At 43.4% G+C, this 23336-nt stretch overlaps 1 protein-coding gene and 1 pseudogene across 2 annotated transcripts; both read right to left on the bottom strand.

Moving 5' to 3' along the window:
* Positions 1-433: 433 nt before the first annotated feature.
* Positions 434-15727, bottom strand: CWF19L1 (CWF19 like cell cycle control factor 1). 2 transcript variants are annotated; one of them, XM_089679500.1, is made up of 8 exons: positions 15658-15727; positions 11117-11201; positions 8978-9062; positions 8493-8594; positions 6020-6234; positions 5783-5901; positions 3935-4019; positions 434-631 (listed from the first exon to the last, which is right to left on the bottom strand). In XM_089679500.1, exons 1-8 carry the CDS (start codon positions 15678-15680, stop codon positions 449-451), a joined length of 897 nt encoding a protein of 298 aa, XP_089535626.1. In that variant the 5' UTR covers positions 15681-15727; the 3' UTR covers positions 434-448. The 2 variants fall into 2 exon arrangements, with proteins under 2 accessions (XP_089535626.1, XP_089535627.1); XM_089679501.1 differs by having other exon boundaries at positions 472-631; positions 3946-4019.
* A 5894-nt stretch (positions 15728-21621) lies between these two features.
* Positions 21622-21756, bottom strand: LOC149460585 (U2 spliceosomal RNA; annotated as a pseudogene).
* Positions 21757-23336: the final 1580 nt, after the last annotated feature.

Below are 23336 nucleotides of genomic sequence, written 5' to 3'. Positions count from 1 at the left end.
GTTTCAATTTATTTTCATTCCCAGAACATTTCCACATTAATACAATGTATACTTTATCTACTGGACAGTGCAGAATTACTCTTTGTTATTTTGTACATTGCTAAATTACTGACTGCCTACTGGCAGATAAATAACGAATGTCTGATTTTTAGAGAATTGGCTTTAAATTACTTTTTTCGGTATCTACCTCACATTTGATATAAAAATGGACTTCTTGTCTCACGTGATATTTCTGAAAAATTAGTCATGTGACCTGCATTTACTGACTCCTTTAGTGCATTGACCCTAGTGTACTAAAAACAGTCTGTGCCATTACCTCCATTCTGTTGCTCAACCATTTGTAAGTAACAGAATAATCTTTGTGGCAATACTATGTGTGTAATGCTTCTACTATTACTACTACAATTATTCTGAACACTTTTACACCAGAAGTATTGTATTTCCACCTTCATAATCTGGAATAAAAAAAAAAAAAAAAAGGATACACTACCTCTGTGCCTGTAGCCAAATGACTCTTCTTGCCTTCCTTTCCCGCTTTCCTGTAGGGATTTTCACTGGCATCTAGTGGCTGTTTCACAAGCTCTGTCGCATCCATCAAACTCATTGGTACGATGGTAAATGCATAGATGTACTGCAAGACATGTTTACAACAATTACATTTCAGACACATTATATGGCCAAATGTCTATGGACATCCAATCAGCAGAAAACTCAGTTTGTTAGATATCCCATGCCAAATCCATAGTATTAGTCCCCCCCCCTTCCTTGTGGCTATAACAGCTTACACACAAAGTGGAATGACATGGAGTGTATTCAGAAAAGTCATGTCAGGTACTGGCATTATGCTGAGAAGACCTGGCTCACAATTATTTGTCAGGTATTCCACACACACAAAAAAAAAATATAAAAAAAAAAATAATAATATCTTACTTTAGATGCTTTGTGCAAAAGGGGCAGTCATCCTGAACAGAAAAGGGTCCCCCCCCCCCCCCCAAACTAGTACCACAAAGGTTAGAGTGCACAATTGTCTATATACTGCAAGATTAACAGTATCCTTCACTGGGAGCTCAGTTTGGAGGGGCATCCACATACCTTTGACCATATACTGTAGGTGTGAATGAGCTCACACAGGTATCTAAAGCATGTACAGCATAATCTTGGAACAAGGAGGGGAGAAGGGGGGGGAAAAAAAACCCAACACTCTATAGTCTAGCTCAGAATAACCCTGCCTGCCACCACAATACCTCGGTTTTGTAGCAAAGCAGTACAGAGAGCATATAACTAACACGACCCCTGTCCATCAATGGGCTCCGAGAAAAGATTTTATGGGCACATAAGCCTACTCTTAACCACTGAGGTACACAGAAGTCTTTAAAGTGCTTTTAAAGCCTGTTTTGTTTAACCGTAATGCACTACTCCCCTCCCCCACTCTAAACACTTAACTGAGCCCATCCACGATCTAGAGCTGTGCCTGGCTGCGGTCCTCTCCCATCTCTTCCTCTACTTGATGGACTTTGGCAGCAGCAGAAGCGGGGAGCGGTGGATGGCCCCAAGCCATGTTGTTTCAATGCCCATATGTAGCCCAGCTTGGGATCAAAATAACCAACTAATGGTGATGCGCTAAGCAAGTGAGGTAACAAAGTGAAATATAAAATTTAAATAATGAATAAATAAAATGAACCACTATATCAAGCTGTAAGATAAGAAAACCAAAATCCATATTCCTGGCATGTGCAATATAAAAAAAAATTGAATTAAATAGTGTGAACCTAAAGTGCTAATATGAGATAACCACAAATAAGTGAACCACCATGAGACTCAAGCAAATAGTATACAAAGTGACACGTGCTCAAAATTTCAATCAAAACAATAATGGAAGTGCAAAAACCAAAATAACTGGTCTGTCAACCAATTTGGCCAACCATATTGGTGCAGTGAAAATCTGGGTGATATTCACAACTCAAAATATAAAAGTGACAAGTGCTCAAAATATAATAGAAACAAATTTTAAATATAATGCAGTCCTCTAGAAATTAAGTTTCATGTGCAAACAACATATGTGCCCAATCCAAAACACAAAGTGCTTCAGCCTTCATTCCACACTTGATAAGTGCGCTCTTGGTGACTCTAATGTGACTATCCTTAAGTGGCTAGAGTGCCTCCTTACATCAACCCCTAAGGGCCACAGATTAGATATCCCACACCAGGAGAAATCTCATAACCTGGCTCCACTGGTCCCAATAGGATTCCACTCCAAGGCTAGCGTATCTCTAGATAATACTTCCACGCAAACCGGACTCAGGTATATATGATGGAGTAAACAAGAGACCTCCATAGTGCAATAACGTTTTAATGCTCTATAAAAACGCCAAATGAGATGGACACTCACATGCAATCCAGTATAATACCCAAATCCCCTAGTACACCCATAGCACATGGGAACTGCTGTATTATACTGGATTGAGGAGGCACTCTAGCCACTTAAGGATAGTCACAGAGTGTCACCAAGAGCACTTATCAAGTGTGGAATGAAGACTGAAGCACTTTGTGTTGGATTCGGCACATATGTTTGCGCACAAAAAAAAAAAAAAAAAAAAAAAAAAAACCACAACAACCCCATTTCTAGAGGACTGCATTATATTTATAAAAATTTGTTTCTATTGTATTTTGAGCACTTGTCACTTTATATTTTGAGTTGTGGATATCACCCAGATTTTCACTGCACCAATATGGTTGACAGACCAGTTATTTGGTTTTTGCACTTCCATTATTGTTTTGATTGAAATTTGAGCACGTGTCACTTTGTATACAATTTGCTTGAGTCTCATGGTTGTTCACTTATTTGTGGTTAACATATTAGCACTTTAGGTTCACACTATTTAATAAATTTTTTTTATATTGCACATGCAAGGAATATGGATTTTGGTTTTCTAATATCTTTTACAGGATAAGTGGTTTTATTTATTATTTAAATATATTACACTTAGTTACCTTACTTGCTTAGCGTTTCACCATTAGTTGGTCACACACACACACACACACACACACACACACACTTCAGAAAGCGGAGTTCCAGCTGGAAAACAAAAAAGTCAGCTACCAAAACTGTAGCTGCTGACTTTTTAAAACACAGCCACTTACCTGTCCCTCGGTACAGCAGTGTCCTCACCATCACTGGTTTCACCGGCGGTCTTCTCTCCCTGTCGCCTGCATCTTTAGTGTGGGCATCTGGCTGTGACAGCTTGTGGCTTCGTGAATGGCCCCGTAGTCTGGGACATGTCATGTGTCCCAGAGGACTACAGGGAAGGAGGGAGGGCAGACAACTTCCACTTCCGATCGCAGCGAAATTGGGTACCTGTCAAATTCTGGTACCCGCTCCCCCCAAAAGGTGAAAACCTTTAATGAGGAGCAGGGGACAAAGAATTAACTTCCCCTTTTGGGAAGAACTCCGCTTTAAGGTGCCAGACCAGGGCCAAGCATGCTAATTGAATCAGACTGTCCAGTGACCAGATCAACTTGTCCCATAACGGCATATTGTTTTGTAGAGGTCTGGAGTGAAATTGGCCAAATACAACTGCCTCAACAAAGCTAGTCTTGAGAGAGTGAATCTGACTTGAGTGTCAGAAGTTTCTCAAGTGGAAGAAACACTGTGGCCTGAACTGTGTCCAGACTAAAACCAGATACTCCAGGAATTGTCAATGAACAGCCTTATCGTTGGGAGATTAGATAATGTTGCCCAACACAGCTTGTTGTGACCGTTTCCGCAAAAGAGGTTGTCCACTATGGGGATACCATGAGAGCACAGCAGAGGATAGTACCGAGGAGGCGAACAGTGAAAAAAAAAACAAAAAAAACCCCACACACCACACACACCTTTAAACACTGGCATTTTAAAGGTGCGAAAGAAATGTAAACGCCAGTGACACCACTTTACCTTTTTCTTACCAGGATTGCCCACGCTTGCCAGGGCTATAAACCGGCTCACATGCTGTGCACTTTCCTGCAAGACGACATGATTTCTGTAAAGAAAGGAGAATGGTATATAAGAATTTATAAATATTAAACTTATCAAAAACACCATACACACCTTAAAACATGGGCACCCACTGGGCAACCCTCATTCAGCTGCACACAGAACAAAACATCAGCCTTTAGAACCACTTTGAGGGACAGTGAACGCTGGATAGTACTCAAAATATAAATTTGTAACCTTTCCAGTTAAAGCCCAAATAGTTGTTTGATTACTTGTACAGCCTGTGCTCAGAGGGTGTGGGGGTGAATGAATTTGGCAGTCAATCATTCAACCCAGAAGACTGGGGACATTTACTGGCAGAAAAGTACTGTGGGAGCAACTCTGACTTTTGTTGTAATACCTGCCTGCCTTTAATCCTTTGACTGGAGTTCTGCGTTACCATCTTTTGACAGCTATTTTAGCAACAGGCTCAGTTAAACCAAAATGGAACAGGAAGTCTCAGGGATTAACCCCCCCCCCATGGAAATGTCATCATTTATTCAGTCATTAGGTTTCAACAGGATGGGAAAACAGCAACACCCCTACAGAAACTTCCAAAGAATGTGAAAGCAGCCAAGAATACTGCTCATTTCAGAAAAGAGCAAAAGCCCAAAATCTTTGAGGTAGTGTGTTAAGGCAGGGTCTTCTTAAGGCAATCCATAGGCAAGGATTAGTTCTTGGAACCTTCATGGAGGGCTAAAAAGCACAGCATGGATGAAGAATCTCTTGAAAAACCTAAAGCCCCATTCAAGGGTTAAAAGAGGGGGGGGGGGGCTGATCATTGTGCGGCCTCTTTTCACTGTCCAGTCAAAGGCTGGGGGAAAGAAAAATTTGGAAGTGTCACAAAGTGGTTCTAGAGGCTGGATGTTTACCTTAATATATTCCCCTGCATTAAGGGGAAAAAAAAAAAAAAAAAAAAACCCACACACCCCACTATCTCTCACCCCCCAGGGACTAAGGCAGCAGCAGGAGCAATTGGCTAGCTAATGCTCTGAGGAGGGAGCTAAGGGGCAGGGTTGAGCCATGCGTGTCCATGGACACAGGCAGTGTGGCTTGGGAGCGAACACAGGTGTGCCCCCATAGCGAGCAGGCTGATATGGGGGCACACAAGATGGAGCCTGGAGTGTTGGCGAGGGGCCCTAGAAAAAAGGAGTTTGAGGCTGTTCTGCGCAATGATTTTGCACAGAACAGGCAAGCATAACTTTTTTTCCCTCTTTAAGTCACAATCATGTCTCTTGACTTGCCAGACAGGGCTGTGCTATGTAAATGGGTATACACAATTTGTTTGGCAGTTAAAACAGCTCTTATGTATGCATTCCATCTACATTTAGCCATGTGCCTGAAATTCAGCTTCAAAAAATCCATAAAAATACCAAAGCACCTTTAGAGACCACTTTCTGCAAATGCCTGTTTACAGACTTGCCTGGGCTAAGAATGCAGATCAGGAACAGTTTTAGAAAATTAACCTTTATACTTGTTCCAAACCAGAGGCTTAGAAGTCTTCAAGCCATTGATTTAAGATTGCCAAGGAACAAGCATTTTCATGTAACAGGAACCTGCTTTCTCCCCCCCCCACACACACACTAAAGAAAACTGTTTTGCAGATCATTTCATTTGACATGCAGTAAAGAACACCCACAAACTATTGTCCCTTAGGTATCCAAAAACTACCAGACAGACTCAATGGAGCAGTATCACCTTTTTGAAATCACATTGTTCTTCCACTCAGGTTCACTTTATGCATCAATACGACACACACGTCTTACCTACCTGTATGGGAGCCTTTCATAGTTTTGTCCTTGTAAAGCAGAGAAGTGGTACCGGGGTTTTAGGCTGGCTGTAAGACTAGCTACCTGCTCAGAACCACAGGTCTTCAGGTTAACATCTGTCTGAAACAAAGTATGATGAAGTTTTTTTGAGAAATTAAAACACTGAAATAAAATATTTCTGTAAAGCCAGTCTGATCCATTAGAAAAAGTAAGCTTTTAACACGCCTGTTGTACGCACCGGAGGATTGCCATAATTCCACACATCTTTGGGCCACGGTGAAGTTAGTAATATGTCCACACCTTTAAATTTTGTGTTGGATAATAAAGACATCTTCAGAGAGGTGATATCCTTGGCAGTAAAGCAATAAGCAGGAGCTGGATCACTAGAGGAATCTATGCCACTTAGATAGGCGATCTGGAGACCGGAGGCACCAGTAAACACTCCTCTGCGACCTGTAGACAAAACATTTAGGCCACTATGAAGATAGGAATTGGTAATCATAATTCAAGTGAATTAAAGATTTTCAAAGTGCTGTCAACCTGATTCACAGAGAGCTGAAATAATAAAGTCAATGGGGTGGATTTACTGAAGGCAAACAGACCATACACTTTGAAAGTGCAGATGCTCCAGAGCTTCGTAAATGAAAACGAAGCTCCTCTTTGTAAAGAAAAGCCAATCACATGCATAGGAGGAAAATAAATAAATTTGGTGCTGCAACGCAAAGTCAGAGTTGCACTGATTCGAATGGCACAACTTCTTCTGGAATAAAAATAGGTCTCATGGGAGGGAGGGGGGGGGGTCCAAATTTTGTTCCATGTATGGGCATTGTGGTTGTAGAGAAATCAGGCCAGTTTCTCGTTAAACCCACCGGTTGAATGAAAGAAGAAAGAAAAAAAAACCCACACACACTGGACACATATGGGCTGCCTTACAATTTCCATGGCTCTCTCAAAACAAAAATAGACAAAAACCCACACCTTTGTTTGCACTGAAAAGACCAGAATCCACTTTCACCTGGCCTGAAGTTCCACCTTGCCCCGATGGGATTTCACAAGCCCCCCCAAGGTATAACACGAAAAAAAAGCTCCTCCTCCCTCCACCTAAGGAAAGCCACCAAGGTTTCCATGCAACACTCACACCATGGCAGAGGAAATAGACCATGGAAGTATCCAGCCTTTTAAAAATCTAAGCCACAGAGTTTTCTCAGAAGGCTCCTGAAAAGAGTGCAGCTCCACTTATTGCCTCGAAAAATCTGAGCGTGGGAAAAATCTGTGCAAAAACATTGAACATTATAACCAAAATTTCACTGTAAAAATATAAAAACTGTCTACCTTAACCATTTGCTGCCCGCCCTATGGCCGAATGGCGGGCGGCAAATGTCATCAGCGTTCCGGGTGGACACCATATGGCGTCCTCCCGCACATGCAGATTGCGCTCTTGCAGAGCGGCGCGATCTGTGACCGGCTGTGTACTTCGGACACTGCCGATGACAGATCGGAGTATCGGCCCCGTTGCCGGTACCATGTGACCAATCACAGCAGGTCACATGACCGTTGTATACAATGGATGGCTTCATTCACGCCATCCATTGTATACTACTGCCTAGTTGTGAATGGTCACAGCTAATCACATGCCCATGTCATGTGATTAGCTGTGGCCAACACACACACACACACACACACACACACACACACACACACACACTTCAAAAAAAACTCGCCATGACTCTTATGAAGTACGTCGGACTGTCTACTTTGCAAAAAGGGCTCATTTGGGGGGGATCTCTGTACTTTTCTGACATTCTTGGACCTCAAGAAATTAGATTGGCTGTCAGTGCTTCAGGATTGATCAATATTCAGATCTATACCATAGTTTGTGAACTCTATAACTTTCCTACAAACTTAAAAAAAAAAAAAACACATCCTAATTTGGGTTATTTTCACCAAAGACATGTAGCAGAATACATCCCGGCCTAAATTTATGAAGAATTATTAATTTGCAAACTTTTATAAACAAAGAAAAAACTTTACATTGTCTTTTTTGTTAATTTAGCAAAAAAATAACGCCAGTGGTGATTAAATACCACCAAAAGAAAGCTCTAGTTGTGTGAAGAAAATTATAAAATTTTAGTTTGGGTACAATGTTGTATGACCGCGCAATTGTCATTCAAAGTGTGAGAAGCGCTGAAACCTAAACTGGCCTGGGCAGGAAAGTGTAAAATTGCCCGGTATTGAATTGGTTAAAGTAGGCAGTGTCAGTATTTTTGAAAATTTTTTAATTTGCTTTTTTGGAACCCTGTTGGGGGCTTTGGTAAAATACCAGGGATCTAACCAAACCCCTGAAATCTCACTTTTGAGATTACTTAGTCCATTTCTCTGAAGCTGCACTGGACAGTGGATGAATGGGCAGCACTCTGTGTAAGCAGTTTACAATGCCTAAGAATGGACACAGTAAGATTACCAATCACTTACTGTTCATGCAGAAAAGGGGCCAGGCAATCAAGGCACGCATTTATGGTTTCTAATCATAAGAGCAGACTAGAGTCCTGTTACGGAAAGAATCAGCATTACCCTAGCACAGGAGCTGTATTACTGGGCATGAGGAAAATAAAGCCCAAAGTGTAAAATTCAGCAACCACACCAGTAAACTTCAATACATTAAATTTTTCTTCTTTTGGATTTCAAAGTTACATCCAGAAGCACCAAATTACCAAGGTAGGTGATGTTAGTAGTCAGCTCACAGCCATCAACATCTTGAAAATATTTCACGGTATCCTGGTTATTTGCGCCAAGGACATATGTTTGAATCGGAGCTGTGAAAAAGAAAAAATATTTATTCTAACAAAGTTGTGATTTATGCCATTACTAATAAAAAAAAAAAAAAAAAAAAAAATTGCTCAGAATTTAGTTGCATGTATTCTCACATTAGTAATGTGCAAGCAGACAGTTTCCAGGAATGGTGGTTCTGGCCACAACCAAACCAGTCCTGCTGGTATGTAGCTACAGCATGGAGTGCTCATGTTGGGTTTAGTCAATTTCTCACCCCCTCCCCCCCAAAAAGGGAGTCCTGAACATTTCTCATTTCTTTTTTGGGTGTGGTCCAGCATTGCTGAAAGAGGAGGCGCCAACTACCCCAAAATCAGTGTCATCTTACTGCCACAACATACAAGTCAGAAACAAATCAAGTGATCCATACCTTGCTTGGCTCCAGATTTATATTCATTCCAGAGGGCTTGACTTTCAGGGCTGCTGCCAAAAAAACTTCCAACGCATAAAAGTAACTGGGGGAAACCAAAAAAAAAAAAAAGTCAGATCCCTTTTTCCACAGCTCAAACAAAATGTATAGTCATTTTAAACTAAGAAATGTAGCAAAATACATATTGGCCTAAAATGCATTTAGAAATATTCAAACTCTTCAGTACTTGTTTGCTTTTTTTTTGCCATCTACAGTGTCTTGGGATACAGTGCGTTTGCCATCTACAGTGTTTATTGGGATTTTATGTGATAGACCAAACACAAAAGTGGCATATAATTGTGAAGTGGAAAGAAGATAAATGGTTTTTAAAAAAATGTGAAAAGTGTAGCATGCATTTGTATTCAGCACCCAGAGTCAATACTTTGTAGAACCACCTTTTGCTGCAATTACAGCTGCAAGCCTTTTGGGGATGTCCATCAGCTTTGCACATCTAGAGTGATATTTTTGCCCACTCTTTGCAAAATAGCTCAAACTATCAGAATGGATGGAGAGCGTCTGAACACCAATTTTCCACAGAATCTCAATTGGATTTAGGTCTGGATTGTGACATTCTAACACATGAATATGCTTTGATCTAAACCATCCATTGTAGCTCTGGCTGTATGTTTAGGGTCGTTGTCCTGCTGGAAGGTAAACCTCCACCCCAGTCTCACATCTTTTGCAGACCGACAGGTTTTCTAAGGTTGCCCTGTATTTGGCTCCATCCATCTTCCCATCAACTCTGAACAGCTTCCCTGTCCCTGCTGCAGAAAAGCATCCCCACAACATGATGCTGCCACCACAGTTTGGTGGGGATGGTGTGTTCAGGGTGATCTGCAGTGTTAGTTTTCCACCACACATTCAACAACAAAAGTTAAATTTTGATCTCATCTGACCAGAGCACCTTCTTCCACAGGTTTGCCGTGTCCCCCACCTGGCTTCTTGTAAATGGGACTTATGGCTTTCCAAAAAAAAAAAAAAAAAAAAAACCCCCACACACGAAACAGGAAGCATACCCAGAACAAATGTTATTGGCAGTGCACACCAAGCAAAAGGAGATGCACAGCATTTACAGGGTAGAATGACACAGAGAAGCTGGTGAACAACAAGGACCCAGGGGAGAGGGGCAGGGACACTACACATGAGGAGAAGCCTGCCAATACAAGGCACAGATACACAAAGCACTGAGTTTGGTGACACAGCTTACTCAGAAGGGGTTGGGACATAAAACAGAAGGAGCAAGGGCACACAGAGCTTGCAGAGGAGAGGGGCTGTGAATGACAGAAGCCATGGATAGTCAGATTAATGAAGATCTTGTACAGGATGACTGCAAGAGTGATCTGGTATGAAATGTAGGTATTCAATCTACTTGATCAAGGCTTCCTTTCCATCACATCTAGTACACAGAAGAGGGGGTGGGGGCTCTGCCATAGAAACATCCCAAAATTGGTTATAAGCAAAAATTACAAAAAGGTGAAAGTACAACAGCCACACAAGGTAAGCCTATGTTCACATCTGTGCAGGTTTGCAGCATGCATCTCCCGCCAAAAAAAAAAAAAAAAAAAAAAAAAAAAAAAAAGTGCTTGCTTCTGCACCATGCAATTTCCCTGCGGTTCCCACCCCCCAAATGCGCTGCTGGTTCCAATAAGAACACATGGCAGTCCTGCACTTCTCTACAGAGGAATGCTATGTGGCTACGGTCAAATCTAGATAGGTGAGCATACAATATCCAGTGTTGCCACACTTGTGGGAATCAGGAGTGTGTTAGTCAATAGCTGATCAAAATATCCAGGTGGTTCTTTACTGCCTTGAATCTTCTATGGGACCCCTACTCAGCTTCAAGTTTTAGTGATACTTAAAAGCTTAGGAGAGATTTAACTGCTTGTTGGCATCTCATGAGCATAGTTTGGATCTCAGCTTGCTGCACAAATGGGTGACTTCCAACAAGAAATGTAATCAACAGTGCACAACTTTAACAGAGAGATTATATTCTCTCCCTCTCCCTCTCCTTTCCCATTGCTACAGATGGAATCCCATGTAACCCAGTAGAGCCACTTAGCAGATAAAGTTGGATTCCAGCATGTGAATTTTATTTCTTACATCAAACTGGCCACTTTTCTTCTGGATGGTCCGCACTCTATTGAACAGGACATCAAACTTCCCATATACATCACCGCAAGCCAGTCTAAGAAAAGAAGAAAGTGTTATAATGTGAAAGCTTCCAACAAAAGCCCAACTGTTATACAGGTGAACCTTGAAAAATTAGATCATGCAAAAGTTCATTTATTTCAGTAATGCAACTTAAAAAAGGTGAAACTAATGAGACAGACTCATTACGTGATTTGTCATAATTGTGACGATTATGGCTTATAGCTCATGAAAACCCCAAATCCACAATCTCAGAAAATTAGAATATTACATGCAATCAATAAAACAAGGATTGTACATAGAACAATATCGGACCTCTGAAAAGTATTAGCATGCATATGTACTCAGTACTTGGTTTGGGCCCCTTTTGCAGCAATTACTGCCTCAATGCGGCGTGGCATGGAAGCCATCAGCCTGTGGCAATGCTAAGGTGTTATGGAAGACCAGGATGCTTCAATAGCGGCCTTCAGCTGTTCTGCATTGTTTTATCTAATGTCTCTCATCTTTCTCTTGGCAATGCCCCATAGATTCTCTATGGGGTTCAGGTCAGGTGAGTTTGCTGGCCAATCAAGCACAGTAATCCCACAGTCATTGAACCAGATTTTGGCGCTTTTGGCAGGTGCCAAGTCCCGCTGGAAAGTTAAGTCAGCACCCCCATAAAGCTCGTCTACCAGGAGATTTTGGAGCACTTCATGCTTCCTTCCGCAGACGGCTGCGTTGACCCTGGACTTAATAAAGCACAGTGGACCAACACCAGCAGATGACATGGCTCCCCAAATCAACACAGACTGTGGAAACTTCACACTGGACTTCAAGCATCTTGCAGTGTGTGCCTCTCCATTCTTCCTCCATACCCTGGGTCCTTAGTTTCCAAATGAGATGCAAAAGTTGTTCTCATCAGAAAAGAGGACCTTGGACCACTGAGCAACAGACCAGGTCTGTTTTTCTTTAGCCCAGGTAAGACGCTTCTGACGTTTGTTGTTCAGGAGCGGCTTGACAAGAGGAATACGACATTTGAAGCCTATGTCCAGGATCCATCTGTGTGTGGTGGCTCTTGATGCACTGACTCCAGCCTCAGTCCACTCCTTGTGAAAGTCCAACACTTTTGAATGGCCTTTTCTGATAATCCTCTCCAGGTTGCAGTCATCCCTGCTGCTTGTGCACCTTTTTCTTCCACACAACTTTCTATTAATGTGCTTTGATACAGCACTTTGGGAACATCCAACTTCTTTTGCAATTATCTTTTGAGGCTTTCCCAATATATGGTTTCTAGTTCAGCCTAAGGGTGCACATTTCCCAAAAACAAGCATAGAAAACCCTGAACAAACCCCACAAGTCCCCCCAGGTTGTCAAAAATGGAGTAAGCAGACCCCAGCTTGAAATATGTCAAGCGTGCCACCAAATTGACAGCTTATGCTTTGTGCCCCTGTGTACTATATTCACTTTGTGAATGTAAGAGTCATCCAATACCCTCCTCCCAAGGGACAAACACACACCACCAGCATGTCTGATAGGATGGAAAGATGGCTGCTCAGCAAAACAGATTCCCAGAATATTTGAGAGACTTGAAATACAGAGTATAGATGTTCCAGGATGGGGGAAAGGAAGACAGGTACGCAGAACATGAGAAGTGGTAGTTGGCTACAGGAGGGTTGTGTACCAAAGATAGGAGTGGAGAGTTTTTGGGGGTTCCCCCCTCTTGACCCTTCCTCCAGGGAGGAAAGTCAGATGAAAGACAGGGAAGTGGGGAGCAGAAGATATATCCAGACAAGCGGCCTAGGGTAGAGTAATGTGGTCTGGGGGGGGTGTGGTCAGAGCTCCACCTTAGTGTGGTATTGACTGTGGGGCCAAGTCCATAAACGGGCTGGGGGAGGGGGTGAGGTATGTAAGACTTAGCCTTGCGTTCCTATGGACACACAAAATGGAAGTTAATTTTGTGACCTATAAAATGTTAAAGGGCTGAGAAAAAAAATGCATAAGATCCTTAGAGAATTGTGACAATTACAGTAGCATTTTTACATGAAACCCATATACCATAGGAAACAAACACAACACTTTACATGCTACCCAATCTGGAATTATGCAGATTCTCCAATTAAACGTGCGGCAATTGGTATAGCAAAAGATGTAAGATTTAAACTGGAAGATAAGATGGCTGATCCCGAGGGATGACTTATTTCAGAAAGGAGAACACAAGAAGTGTACATTGGCAAACATTTATTGTCTGAAGAGAAGCCCGTTGATCTATTTGAAAAACATGTTGGAAAGGTTGATGGATTTCAAAGACAGGTTACTTGTGACAGGAGACTTTAATTTCTGCATGGATCCTCGAATTGACACAACGTTGCATGGGCAGAGAGGAAGGTAAATGGCATTGAAATAAACTTTCCGCATAGATTTCAACCATAGATTTTGGATGCTTGGAGGGTGAAACACCCCAGGGTAGAGACTATACATTCTATTCTCAGTGATATGCAACATAATCTAGATTAGACTACATACCGGTAGAACATAGACTCAGCAGTTAAAATATAGAAGTTACAACTATATCAGATCATGCACCTGTCACATTGAAGTTACTATGGGGAAGAGCAGGATAAAAGAAACACATGGAAATTAAATGAGACTCCTTCAGGATCATAATCGGAATAAAAAAAAATAAAAGACGAGAACCAATACTTTGAAAGAAATGAGACTGAAGATGTTTTGATGGCCATGGTATGGGAAGCACATAAAGCATATATCAGGGGAATTCTGATAGCAGTTGGAGAAAAAAAAAAAAAAAAAAAAAAAAACCAAACAGATATTGAAAGAGGTGAAATATGCTCCTTCCAGGAGCTCAAAAATAAGGAGTTATTCTCTAAGTTAGATGAGCGGCGATATCTTCAATTAAGACACCTTGTAGTATCGCTCCCCAAGCCTCTTAGGACCGTGGCAGATGTTAATCCATTTGAATTGGATACTAGAAGGATAAGAAAACAGGGGACCTCAAATTTATAAAATTCTTACTGTGTACCCCCCCCCCCAAAATAGTAAAATGGGAAAGGGACTTCGGAATACCACTAGATGGAGCAGCAGAGAGAAAAGTCTATAGATTGGCACAAGGGGCTGTAGATATGAAAAGTAGTAGAAATGAACTATAAGTGTTAGCTAGGTGGTATGTTACACCAAGTGTGGCACATAGGCAACAAATAGATAGGTCACCTCTGTGTTGGAGGGGATATGGGAGTGTAGGCACATATTTGGTGGGGGTACCCAAGATACAGCAGTATTAGGGTGAAATACACCAAATATAGGGGATCAGAGGTTAGCATCCCAAAAGATACAGCCACATACTTATTCTATAAAACAGACAACGGTAGAAAAATATGGTGATATTTCATCTTATAAATGCAGCAAAGGGACTCATACCTACATTTTGGCAAAAAGCACCAAATATAAAGACTGGATAAGTAGAGTAGATTTTGTATACAAGATAAAAAGATGAGATTTTGGGAAAAATAGGAGGTATATATAGAACATCAGCTAATGGAAGAGATGAGGAAATTGAAGAAAAAAAAAAAAAACCCCAACAAAACCACCACCAAGCACTGGAAGCAATTGGGTCAGCACAGCAGCTAAATGGTTAGCACTCTGGCCTGCCAGTACTAGGGTTGTTGGTTAAAATCCCAACCACAGCACCACCTGCCTAGAGTTCAGATGTTCTCCCTGTGGCTGCGTGGGTTTCCTCCAGATACTCTGTTTTCCTCCCACACACCAAAGACATGCTCTTCGGTCAATTGGATCCTAGCCAAAATTGGTTTTTGTATGTGTATGCAAGTTTGGCACTTCAGATTATACACTGAGGGTTAGGGACTAATGTAAATGTACTATCAGTATGTAAATTGACAGCACTATACAAATATCAACCTTCCCAGCAATGTGTCTCTTGTAGTACCTCTTCTCCGGAGGACTCCCAGCGAGCGCGCCTACACGCGGAGGACTCCCAGCGAGCGCGCCTACACGCGGAGGACTCCCAGCGAGCGCGCCTACACGCGGAGGACTCCCAGCGAGCGCGCCTACACGCGGAGGACTCCCAGCGAGCGCGCCTACACGCGGAGACAGTCTGTAGCCCTGAGCTTGGCTTTACAGCTGATCTACAAGCACACAGCTAGACATACATATTGGCTTTTATTGGCACAGCACTTCTAACTCCATGCAGCCACTGCTGTGCTTCCCCCCCCCCCCCCCCATGCCTGTAAAACAGTACAGCCAGGTCCATCATCTCCAGTGCAGAAGCAGAGCAGCTTGGTGAAGGTTACCCTCCCTCCCCCCAGCACAGGTTTCCATACAAGCTCCCATGAATGACAGGTTTTCTTGGAGCACGTAGAGAAGGTACTGCGCCCCCACATTGGTCACTAGGACCCGTGTATAAGACCAGCAGTGCCTGCCTACAGTACTATGGATACAGTCAGATTCGGACACGCCAGTCACCCCCACAGGACCACACTTACATCCTCAACGCCTTCTCCGACATGGTTAGCAGCCGACGAGCGCCAAACACCACAACAAAACCGACTTCCGCCCATTCTCTATCCTGATAGGGCACCAAGTACCACCTGATCCAAGCCAGGAACACTCGCTCCTGTGAAATGTAGTTCTAGCCATATATGGCCAATAGAGGCGGGGCGGTGGGAGGGCACAGCCGCTCTTTTTGGTTGATGGATGTACTGGCAGGTGAGGGGGCGTGTCCTGCCGTGGAATGAAGGTAGAGTACGCTATTCTGATTGGAGCTGTGCCGAGCAGAGTGTACTTAGTATACTTTGTACGGGATCACCTTAGTAAAGGGACTTGTAATATTTTTAGGACGTGTGTAAGCAGCTGCTTAAAGGAGCAATGGGGAAAATCATGGGGGGGATTTATTGAAACTGCAGCAGGATCTGGAGCATCTGCACATGGCAACCAATCAGCTTCTATCTTGCTAAGCTTTGAATATAAGAGATAGAAGCTGATTGGTTGCCATGCACAGCTACAGCAGATTGTTCCCCTCATTGCATGGTAATAGGTGCAGCATGTGTCTAGTCCTTTTATTTCATGTTATCTTAGATGACTTCATATATAGTGAATTTACATGCAGACCGCGGAGTTCAGTGACAATGATAAACAAAGCGGCTGGGATAAAGCGATATTAAACCCAAAAGCAAACATTTATTATATTGCAGCGTACCAATTCTTAGTTTTGTGGTGGCTGCATTCATTTTTTTCTTTATTTTCACATAGTTACATAGTCTGGCTGAAAAAAGACAAAAAGTCCATCCAGTTCAACCATACAAAACAAAAAAAGTTATAATCCTATACCTACAGTAGATCCAGAGGAAGGCAAAATAACCAGCAAAGCATGATCCAAATTGCTCCTGCTGGGAAAAAATTCCTTCCTGATCCCCTGAGAGATCAACTGGATCAACTTTACCTATAAATGTTAGTATCCAGTTATATTCCGTGTATCTAGGAAAGAATCCAGGACTTTCCTACAGCAATCTAGAGTCTATTTCACATTTTCACAGCTCTTACTGTGAAGAAACCTTTCCGTATTTGGAGATGAACACCCCGGTCACATCGATCCTGGCTTTGAAATCGTGTGACTTCACTGTAAGTAGCACGATTTCAAAGTCGGGATGTCATTGCGATTTGAGGTGCGATTTGCAAGACATCTGACACAGATGTCTATGCAAATCGCACCAAAAGTAGTGCATGTACTACTTTAGAAACCGGTGCGGCTCCGACCAAGTCGGAACAGCACTGATATGACCGCTGTAATTGTGGACAATAGGGTGCAACTTGGCATCCAATTTTCAAGTCGCATGCCATGCAAATCACATGCCAATTTGCACCCAGTGCAACCGGGGTGTAAATTTCTTTTCCTCCAGACGTAAAGAGTGCCCCCTTGTCCTCTGTGATGACCTCGGGGTGAATAGCTCTATACCGAGTTCACTATATGAACCACTGATGTATTTATACATGTTGATCATATTCCCCCTTAATCTCCTCTTCTCAAGAGAGAATAAATTCAGATCCTCTAATCTTTCCTCATAGCTGAGCTCCTCCATGCCTCTTATCAGTTTGGTTGCCCTTCTCTGTACTTTCTCCAGTTCCCCAATGTTCTTTTTGTGAATTGGTGCCCAAAACTGAACTGCATATTCCAGATGAGGTGTTACTAATGATTTGTACCGGGGTAATATGATATCTCTCTCTCTGGAGTCTATACCTCTTTTAACCACTTGCCTACCGGGCACTTTTACTCCCTTCCTGCTCAGACCAATTTTCAGCACTTTCTTTTGGTGGTATTTGATCACCACTGGGGTTTTATTTTTTGCTAAACAAATTAAAAAAGACCAAAAATTAAAAAAAGGTTTTCTTAGTTTCTGTTATAAAGTTTTGTAAATAAGTAATTTTTCTCCTTCACTGATGGGCACTGATTGGTCCATTCCGTAGCCACATAATCAGCTGTGTCTGAAGGACACAGCGATCATAGATCACGCCATTCAGATCGTTCTCCACCACTGATTCCCCCAGTTGTACTCCCCCTAGTATGTATGATACATGCATGTTCTTAGCCCCCAAGTGCATCACCTTACATTTATCAACATTAAACCTCATTTGTCACATAGTTGCCCAATTAAACAGTGCATTGAGGTCGGCTTGTAAGTTGTAGACCTGGTGATCTCTCCAGGAAGTCTATTCTTTTGCAACAGAACAAGCTGTCCTGCAGATGTATCAGTTAGAGGGTTGCAACATTTACCACTGACAGGGGTGCTTACAATGACCAGCTTTTATTTATTCCTGTAAAACCTTTATTTCAAAAGGAAAAAAAACAGTTGCTATAAGGCCTCTTTCACACAAAGAGACCTGATCAGACCGCTCATTCACCCATATGGACCCCCAGGGCTGATGATGTCACAACCTTTGACTCAGCCAATCAGAGCTTCCTCTCTGACTCAGCCAATCATAGGAAGCTTTCTATTCATCGATAGAATACATCGCTTACTCTGAGCGCCTCTGTGATAAACTCTACTGTGTTCTGGGTATGAGACTGGAAGTCTTGACCTGAACTCTGAACACAGTGCAGTATACTGTATGTAGCCGCAGCTTCATACAGTTTATACCGCACTTCCAGCGCACTCACAGCTCAGTGAGGAACGTAGTTTGGTTGAGCCAAGCTGAAATGTAACAGTATATCAAAAGATGGAGATCAGCTTTGATACTACACGAGCAACGCAGGTCAGATGTTTGGCTGTGATGCCTTTATTGTTTCTGGTGGATTTCCTGATTGAAGCCTCTTGTGGTTTCTTCTTTTACACTATTTGGATTGTCTGCATTAATTTCTATTTCTATGTCAGTTTGTTGCTTGTCTTTATGTGACACTGATGTGGAAATTCCCTCAGTTTGAAGCGTCTGTGTTAGTTCATAACATTTTGAACTGTGTCTTGGTTTAGAATTCTGTATCCCTTTTGAGATTCACTGTACTCCACAAGTACACCTTCCTTTGCGCACGCCTCCCATTTTGTATGTTTTTCTTATGGGATGTGCACATGGGGTTTACTTCCAAAAAAATGTAGATGCTTCAAATTCAGGGTCTTTCCATTCCACCATTCATATGGAGTCAATTTTGGAGATAGTATGCAGTCATAATTGCCTCCCCCCAGTATGTGGTTGGCATATCTTCATCAAACAGCATAATTCTTCCACTCTCACAAAAAGTACGGTCTTTTTGCAATCCCGTTTTGTTCTGGGTTGTATAGTACAGTACTCGTTCCTTCAGAGTGGGGGCACGCTAACACAGTTTAGCTCTACCCCCGAAGGAGCCGCTTGTATGTATTCCACAGGCTCCTCTTACCCCCCTCAGCCAGGCACAGTGTATTTCTTCTGCCAAATACACTCACACACACTTCAGCTTGTTGTCTTCAATGACCAGTCTAGGGGATGTTTTGTTTTTGGAGTTTATTTTAAAACTGGTGATAGGGATGGAAAATTGTAGTAGGATATGCCAAAATCAGAACTACTCACACTGAGGACATTGAGTGATCTCTTAGTTGAACACTTATGAAGTCTTGGCTGACAGTAGATAGCTGACTCGCCGTCACTTTGTAGAGCAAAGTCCCTTTTTACAGTAATAGTAGTTACAGGGTTGAGCTCCTCATGTACTGTATAAGACAGTTATGACAGACTGTGACAGTCCAAAGGTAGCTGAGAAAAGTCCTTTGCAGTAGCAACAGTTGGACAAGCTCTTCAGAACACTAGCCAGTGTTCCCTTTTTACAGACCCATGCTGACTATCAAACCCCGGGGAAGGTAGCAAAACACACAGCATCCCCAAGTTCCTCAGTGTCAGTACTTACATGACCCTAGGACGGAATGGTTTCCTCCTTCCAATCTTCCAAGCAAAACCCTCCAGTGATACCAGACAGAGCTTTGGTGGACAGCTCCCCTCAGTCAGCTTACTGAATAGCCAGGTCACTCTCTCTAACTTTCAGCCCTCAGGTTGACCCACCTGAGGCCACATTGCAGCAAGTGCCAGGTGAGGCAGCCTGCCTCCAGCCTAGCTTGGTGCAATCCACTCCCGGGAAAGACACTGAACCCATGTGCTCTCAGAATATAAATACCACTCCCAGCATGCAATTGGACTTCCTTCCCTTGCAATTGGCCAGGGCTGCATCTATATTCATTGTTTTCATTTGCCTAGCCCCTTCCCATGTTCTGGAAGGTTCTCGTAGCTTCCTGAAGGCAGGCAGAACTCAGACAAACTGCAAAAACACCAGAGAATCATGAGTAGACCTAACTCATCAATCAAAGCACTCTGTTATCCAGAATACCAGGCTGAATTTATCTGACAGCCTCTCTGGTAAGTAGAGAAACACAGCTATGCTTAACCTAGCTATACACATCCTAGTCCCTAACTAGGAGGGCGCTACAACAGGAGGTGTGTTACTGGCTAGATCACGAGGTGAGAACAGAGAGGAAAAAAAGACTAAAAAAAAAGAAAACTGTCCCCTGCAGTACCTCTTTACTGCCACAAGATGCTGCCAGTCTCTTGTAATAAATGACATTCAGCATACTGAAGTGGAACTTCACCCAAAAGGGAAAGTTCAGCTTTTCTTCATACTCCCCCCTTCTCGGCTATATTTGGAATGTCTTTTTTTCTTTTTTGCAGGGGGGGGACGGTACCTGATTTTGCTAGGTACCTGCTCCAACTGATCGTAACGGAAGTTTGCCCCCCTCCTCCTTCCTGCAGCCTCTTGGGACACATCACAGGTCCCGTGAGAATGCGGGACCATTCTGGGGGCGCAGCGTGACTCACGCATGTGCAGTGGGCAGCATGCTGTGAAGCAGCAAGGAGTCACAGTCAGCTGCCCACAGTTTGGATGCCGATACCTGGGACCCGAAAACCAGCAGAGCCAAGTTGGGTGAGGATAGCACTGGATCCTGGGACAGGTAAATGTGTGTTTTTTTACTGTATTTGTAGCTGCTGACCTTTACATTTGTACTTACAGGGTGAAGAGTGTTTGTGCAGGGATTCTCTGCATTAATGTAAAAAACCTTTTACATGCAGTATAACGGAACCGACCCAGACTGCGCTTGAGTACGTCCGTTAGAATACCGCTTCCCCGTCCGAACACTGACAACAGACTTTTTTTTTTTTTAAGTCCGCGAACGTGCAAAAAACGAAAAAAAAGGTAAGTGTTCACAAAAAACGTGCAAGTGCAAAACACCACACAAAAAAGTGCACTTAGGGGTGTGCTTTGTCCTTCCCCCGAAGGGGATGGGCCTCTACCCTGATCCCCCAGGGCACAAAGCTCCTGACAGGGACAAGGTTCCCATCTGGTCCACCTAGCCAAAAGGCCTGGCGGACCACCGTTCCTTGTGGCCGGCCGAAGCCAGCCACACAGTACTTGGCCAGGGAGCTCTCCCGAAGAGAAAACCCCCTAGGGACAGGGGAGGAAGGAACCAAGAGGCCACACATCCTCCCCCTAGACTTCAGGGTAGGCCCGAAAACCCACACCCTCCATCCTGTGAAGAAATAAAACACACACATAAGAGTGAAAGTGACAAACATGGGAGAAATAATAAATTAAATAAATAAAAAGTGGTCGTGCAAATTGTGCACAGACCAGGCCCTGAGGCCTGTAGCAAAAATTGCCCCGAACTTAGCCAGAAGGCCTGGTCTCGAGGGCGCTGTGCAGAAAAAATGTTTGAACACAGTGTCCATGTGCCTTTTCACACGTTGGGGTCCCACACCCAAGTGTTACTAAGAGCACCCCTGAGGCGGCCACTCAGGGGGCACTGGTTCGCGGACTTTCTGCCTTCCCGGCCCCTGGCTAGACAAGTCAGGAGGAACTGGGCCCCTCCGGTCTTCCAGGGGGAATTACTCCCGGGCCCCAACAGCCTGTGGGCGCCTCGGTTTCTGTTTCAACCTGTACTAGCCGTCAGGACCCCCATCATACCAGCAGGGGTACTATACAACCAGTCATCCCCGCAAAGCTAGAATGACCGTGGAGCACCCCTACTGGACACTGATAAGAACAGATACTACACTTGATCTTAGCCAAAAGGCAGAGAACACTGACAATAGACACCGCAGCTGACCAAACAAGACTAGACGACACCAGTCTGTCTGAACATGGAACTTTTTATTTTAAACTCAAATGGGCTTTTTATACAATACACACTGAGACTAATCACCTGATCATATGCAAAAGCAGCTATATACAGAAATAGACTTAACATTAAACAGTAAGTTAATTAGGTTAGCTAGCTGGGTGACCAAAACAAAAGGAGTAGGGGAATTCACACCTAGACAATGGTTTGATGAATTAGGATCTCACTACAGAGCAGATGGTCTGGCACCTTCAATTCACATGTCTAGTTCAGAATCAACAGCCAGGAATAGTCTTCATAAGGCTGATAAATATTACTGTCCCATCTGAAGTAATTCCACCCGCATTCTCAGCGTCCATTAGTCACCCTGTGCCTGTAAGAGACACAGGATGACTTGCACATAAGAGGGATATGGGAAGCTGAGACAGGGATCTCCCAACCTCTGCAAAGTAAGCTGGGTTCCATGAGCCCCCCACCCAAAGTGACTCCTGTCACATGCAGATCCCCCAAATACACCTGAGCCCGATCGCGGTCCAGCATTGTGCATGTCTGCAGCAACTCCTCTCCCAGCTCTCACAGGCTTGGGCAAGAGTAGCAGGAGCAATGGGAGCCTTGAAGTGTGGGAGGAAACCCATGCAAGCATGGGGTGAATATGTAAACTCCATATATGTAGTGTCCTGGATATGATCCAATCCACTGATCCCAGTGTTACAAAGCAGAAGTGTTAACCACTAAGCCGTTATGCTGACTTGTGTATGTTCAAATAGAACACCCTAAAAGCATACATAAGCAAAACTTTTTTGAAAAAAAAACGCCTTGGGAGGTGGTGAAGTGAGAAATATATTACTTGTGACCTTGAATGGCAAGACTCATGTTTTGTATGTGACACCAGCAGTGGTATGTCCTCACTACCGTACATCACTGTACGTCAACAGTGCTCAAAAATAGACCTGCAAAAAAACAGACAGGAGAGCTTACTGTAGATGATATACAGTAGACAATAAAGACAATCAAGTGTGCTTGTAGCACACAGTGCAGGATTGCATTGAGAAATGTCATGGCTGCTTGAAATAAACTGTGGCAAACCTCTCCCTTACTGCCCCTTAGATTCTCTGCCAGCTGTCTGGATTTGTGGGCAAAGTGGTCACCAGCCTTGAAAATGTTTGAAGGCTTTCCTAATTATACAGGATTTATCCTGTTAGTTTCCAAGTATGATGTTCAGCATGCCTTTTTTTAGATCCAGTGGTAATTCCTCTGGCCCTAAAGCAGGGGTGCACAACCTGTGGCCCACGGACTGACAACTCATGGGGCCCCCGTGCAATAGGGGATCATGGGGCCCCTGTGTCCTTGGCCAAACTCAAAAAAGCCTATGAAAAAGATACCAGGGGCATCTCATGGGGCCCCTACTGACCCCGGGTCCTCGGGCAGTGCCCGAGTTTCCAAATGATCAGTCCGCCCCTGCCCGCGGACCACATGTGGCCCTCAAAGTCCTCTGATGTGGCCCTTGACTGCAGACCAGCGAAGGGCATATCTATTATATC

The sequence above is a fragment of the Staurois parvus genome, unplaced genomic scaffold (assembly GCF_062004578.1).
Source record: "Staurois parvus isolate SC_StPar_1 unplaced genomic scaffold, SC_StPar_1.0 ptg000225l, whole genome shotgun sequence".
In the NCBI taxonomy this organism is placed as follows: domain Eukaryota; kingdom Metazoa; phylum Chordata; class Amphibia; order Anura; family Ranidae; genus Staurois; species Staurois parvus.
The sequence above is the reverse complement of the archived record's forward strand: the minus strand, read 5'-3'. Positions and strand labels throughout refer to the sequence as shown.

What these genes read in the sequence shown, in the direction of transcription:
- CWF19L1 (XM_089679500.1), bottom strand. Translation starts at nt 15,680, where the DNA reads ATGTCGGAGAAGGCGTTGAGGAT. An exon ending in TCGGAGAAGGCGTTGAGGAT is followed by an intron (nt 11,202 to 15,657) that starts GTAAGTGTGGTC and finishes TTCTTTTCTTAG; the next exon opens with ACTGGCTTGCGGTGATGTAT. An exon ending in GCAATCCTGGTAAGAAAAAG is followed by an intron (nt 632 to 3,934) that starts GTAAAGTGGTGT and finishes CATGTCTTGCAG; the next exon opens with TACATCTATGCATTTACCAT.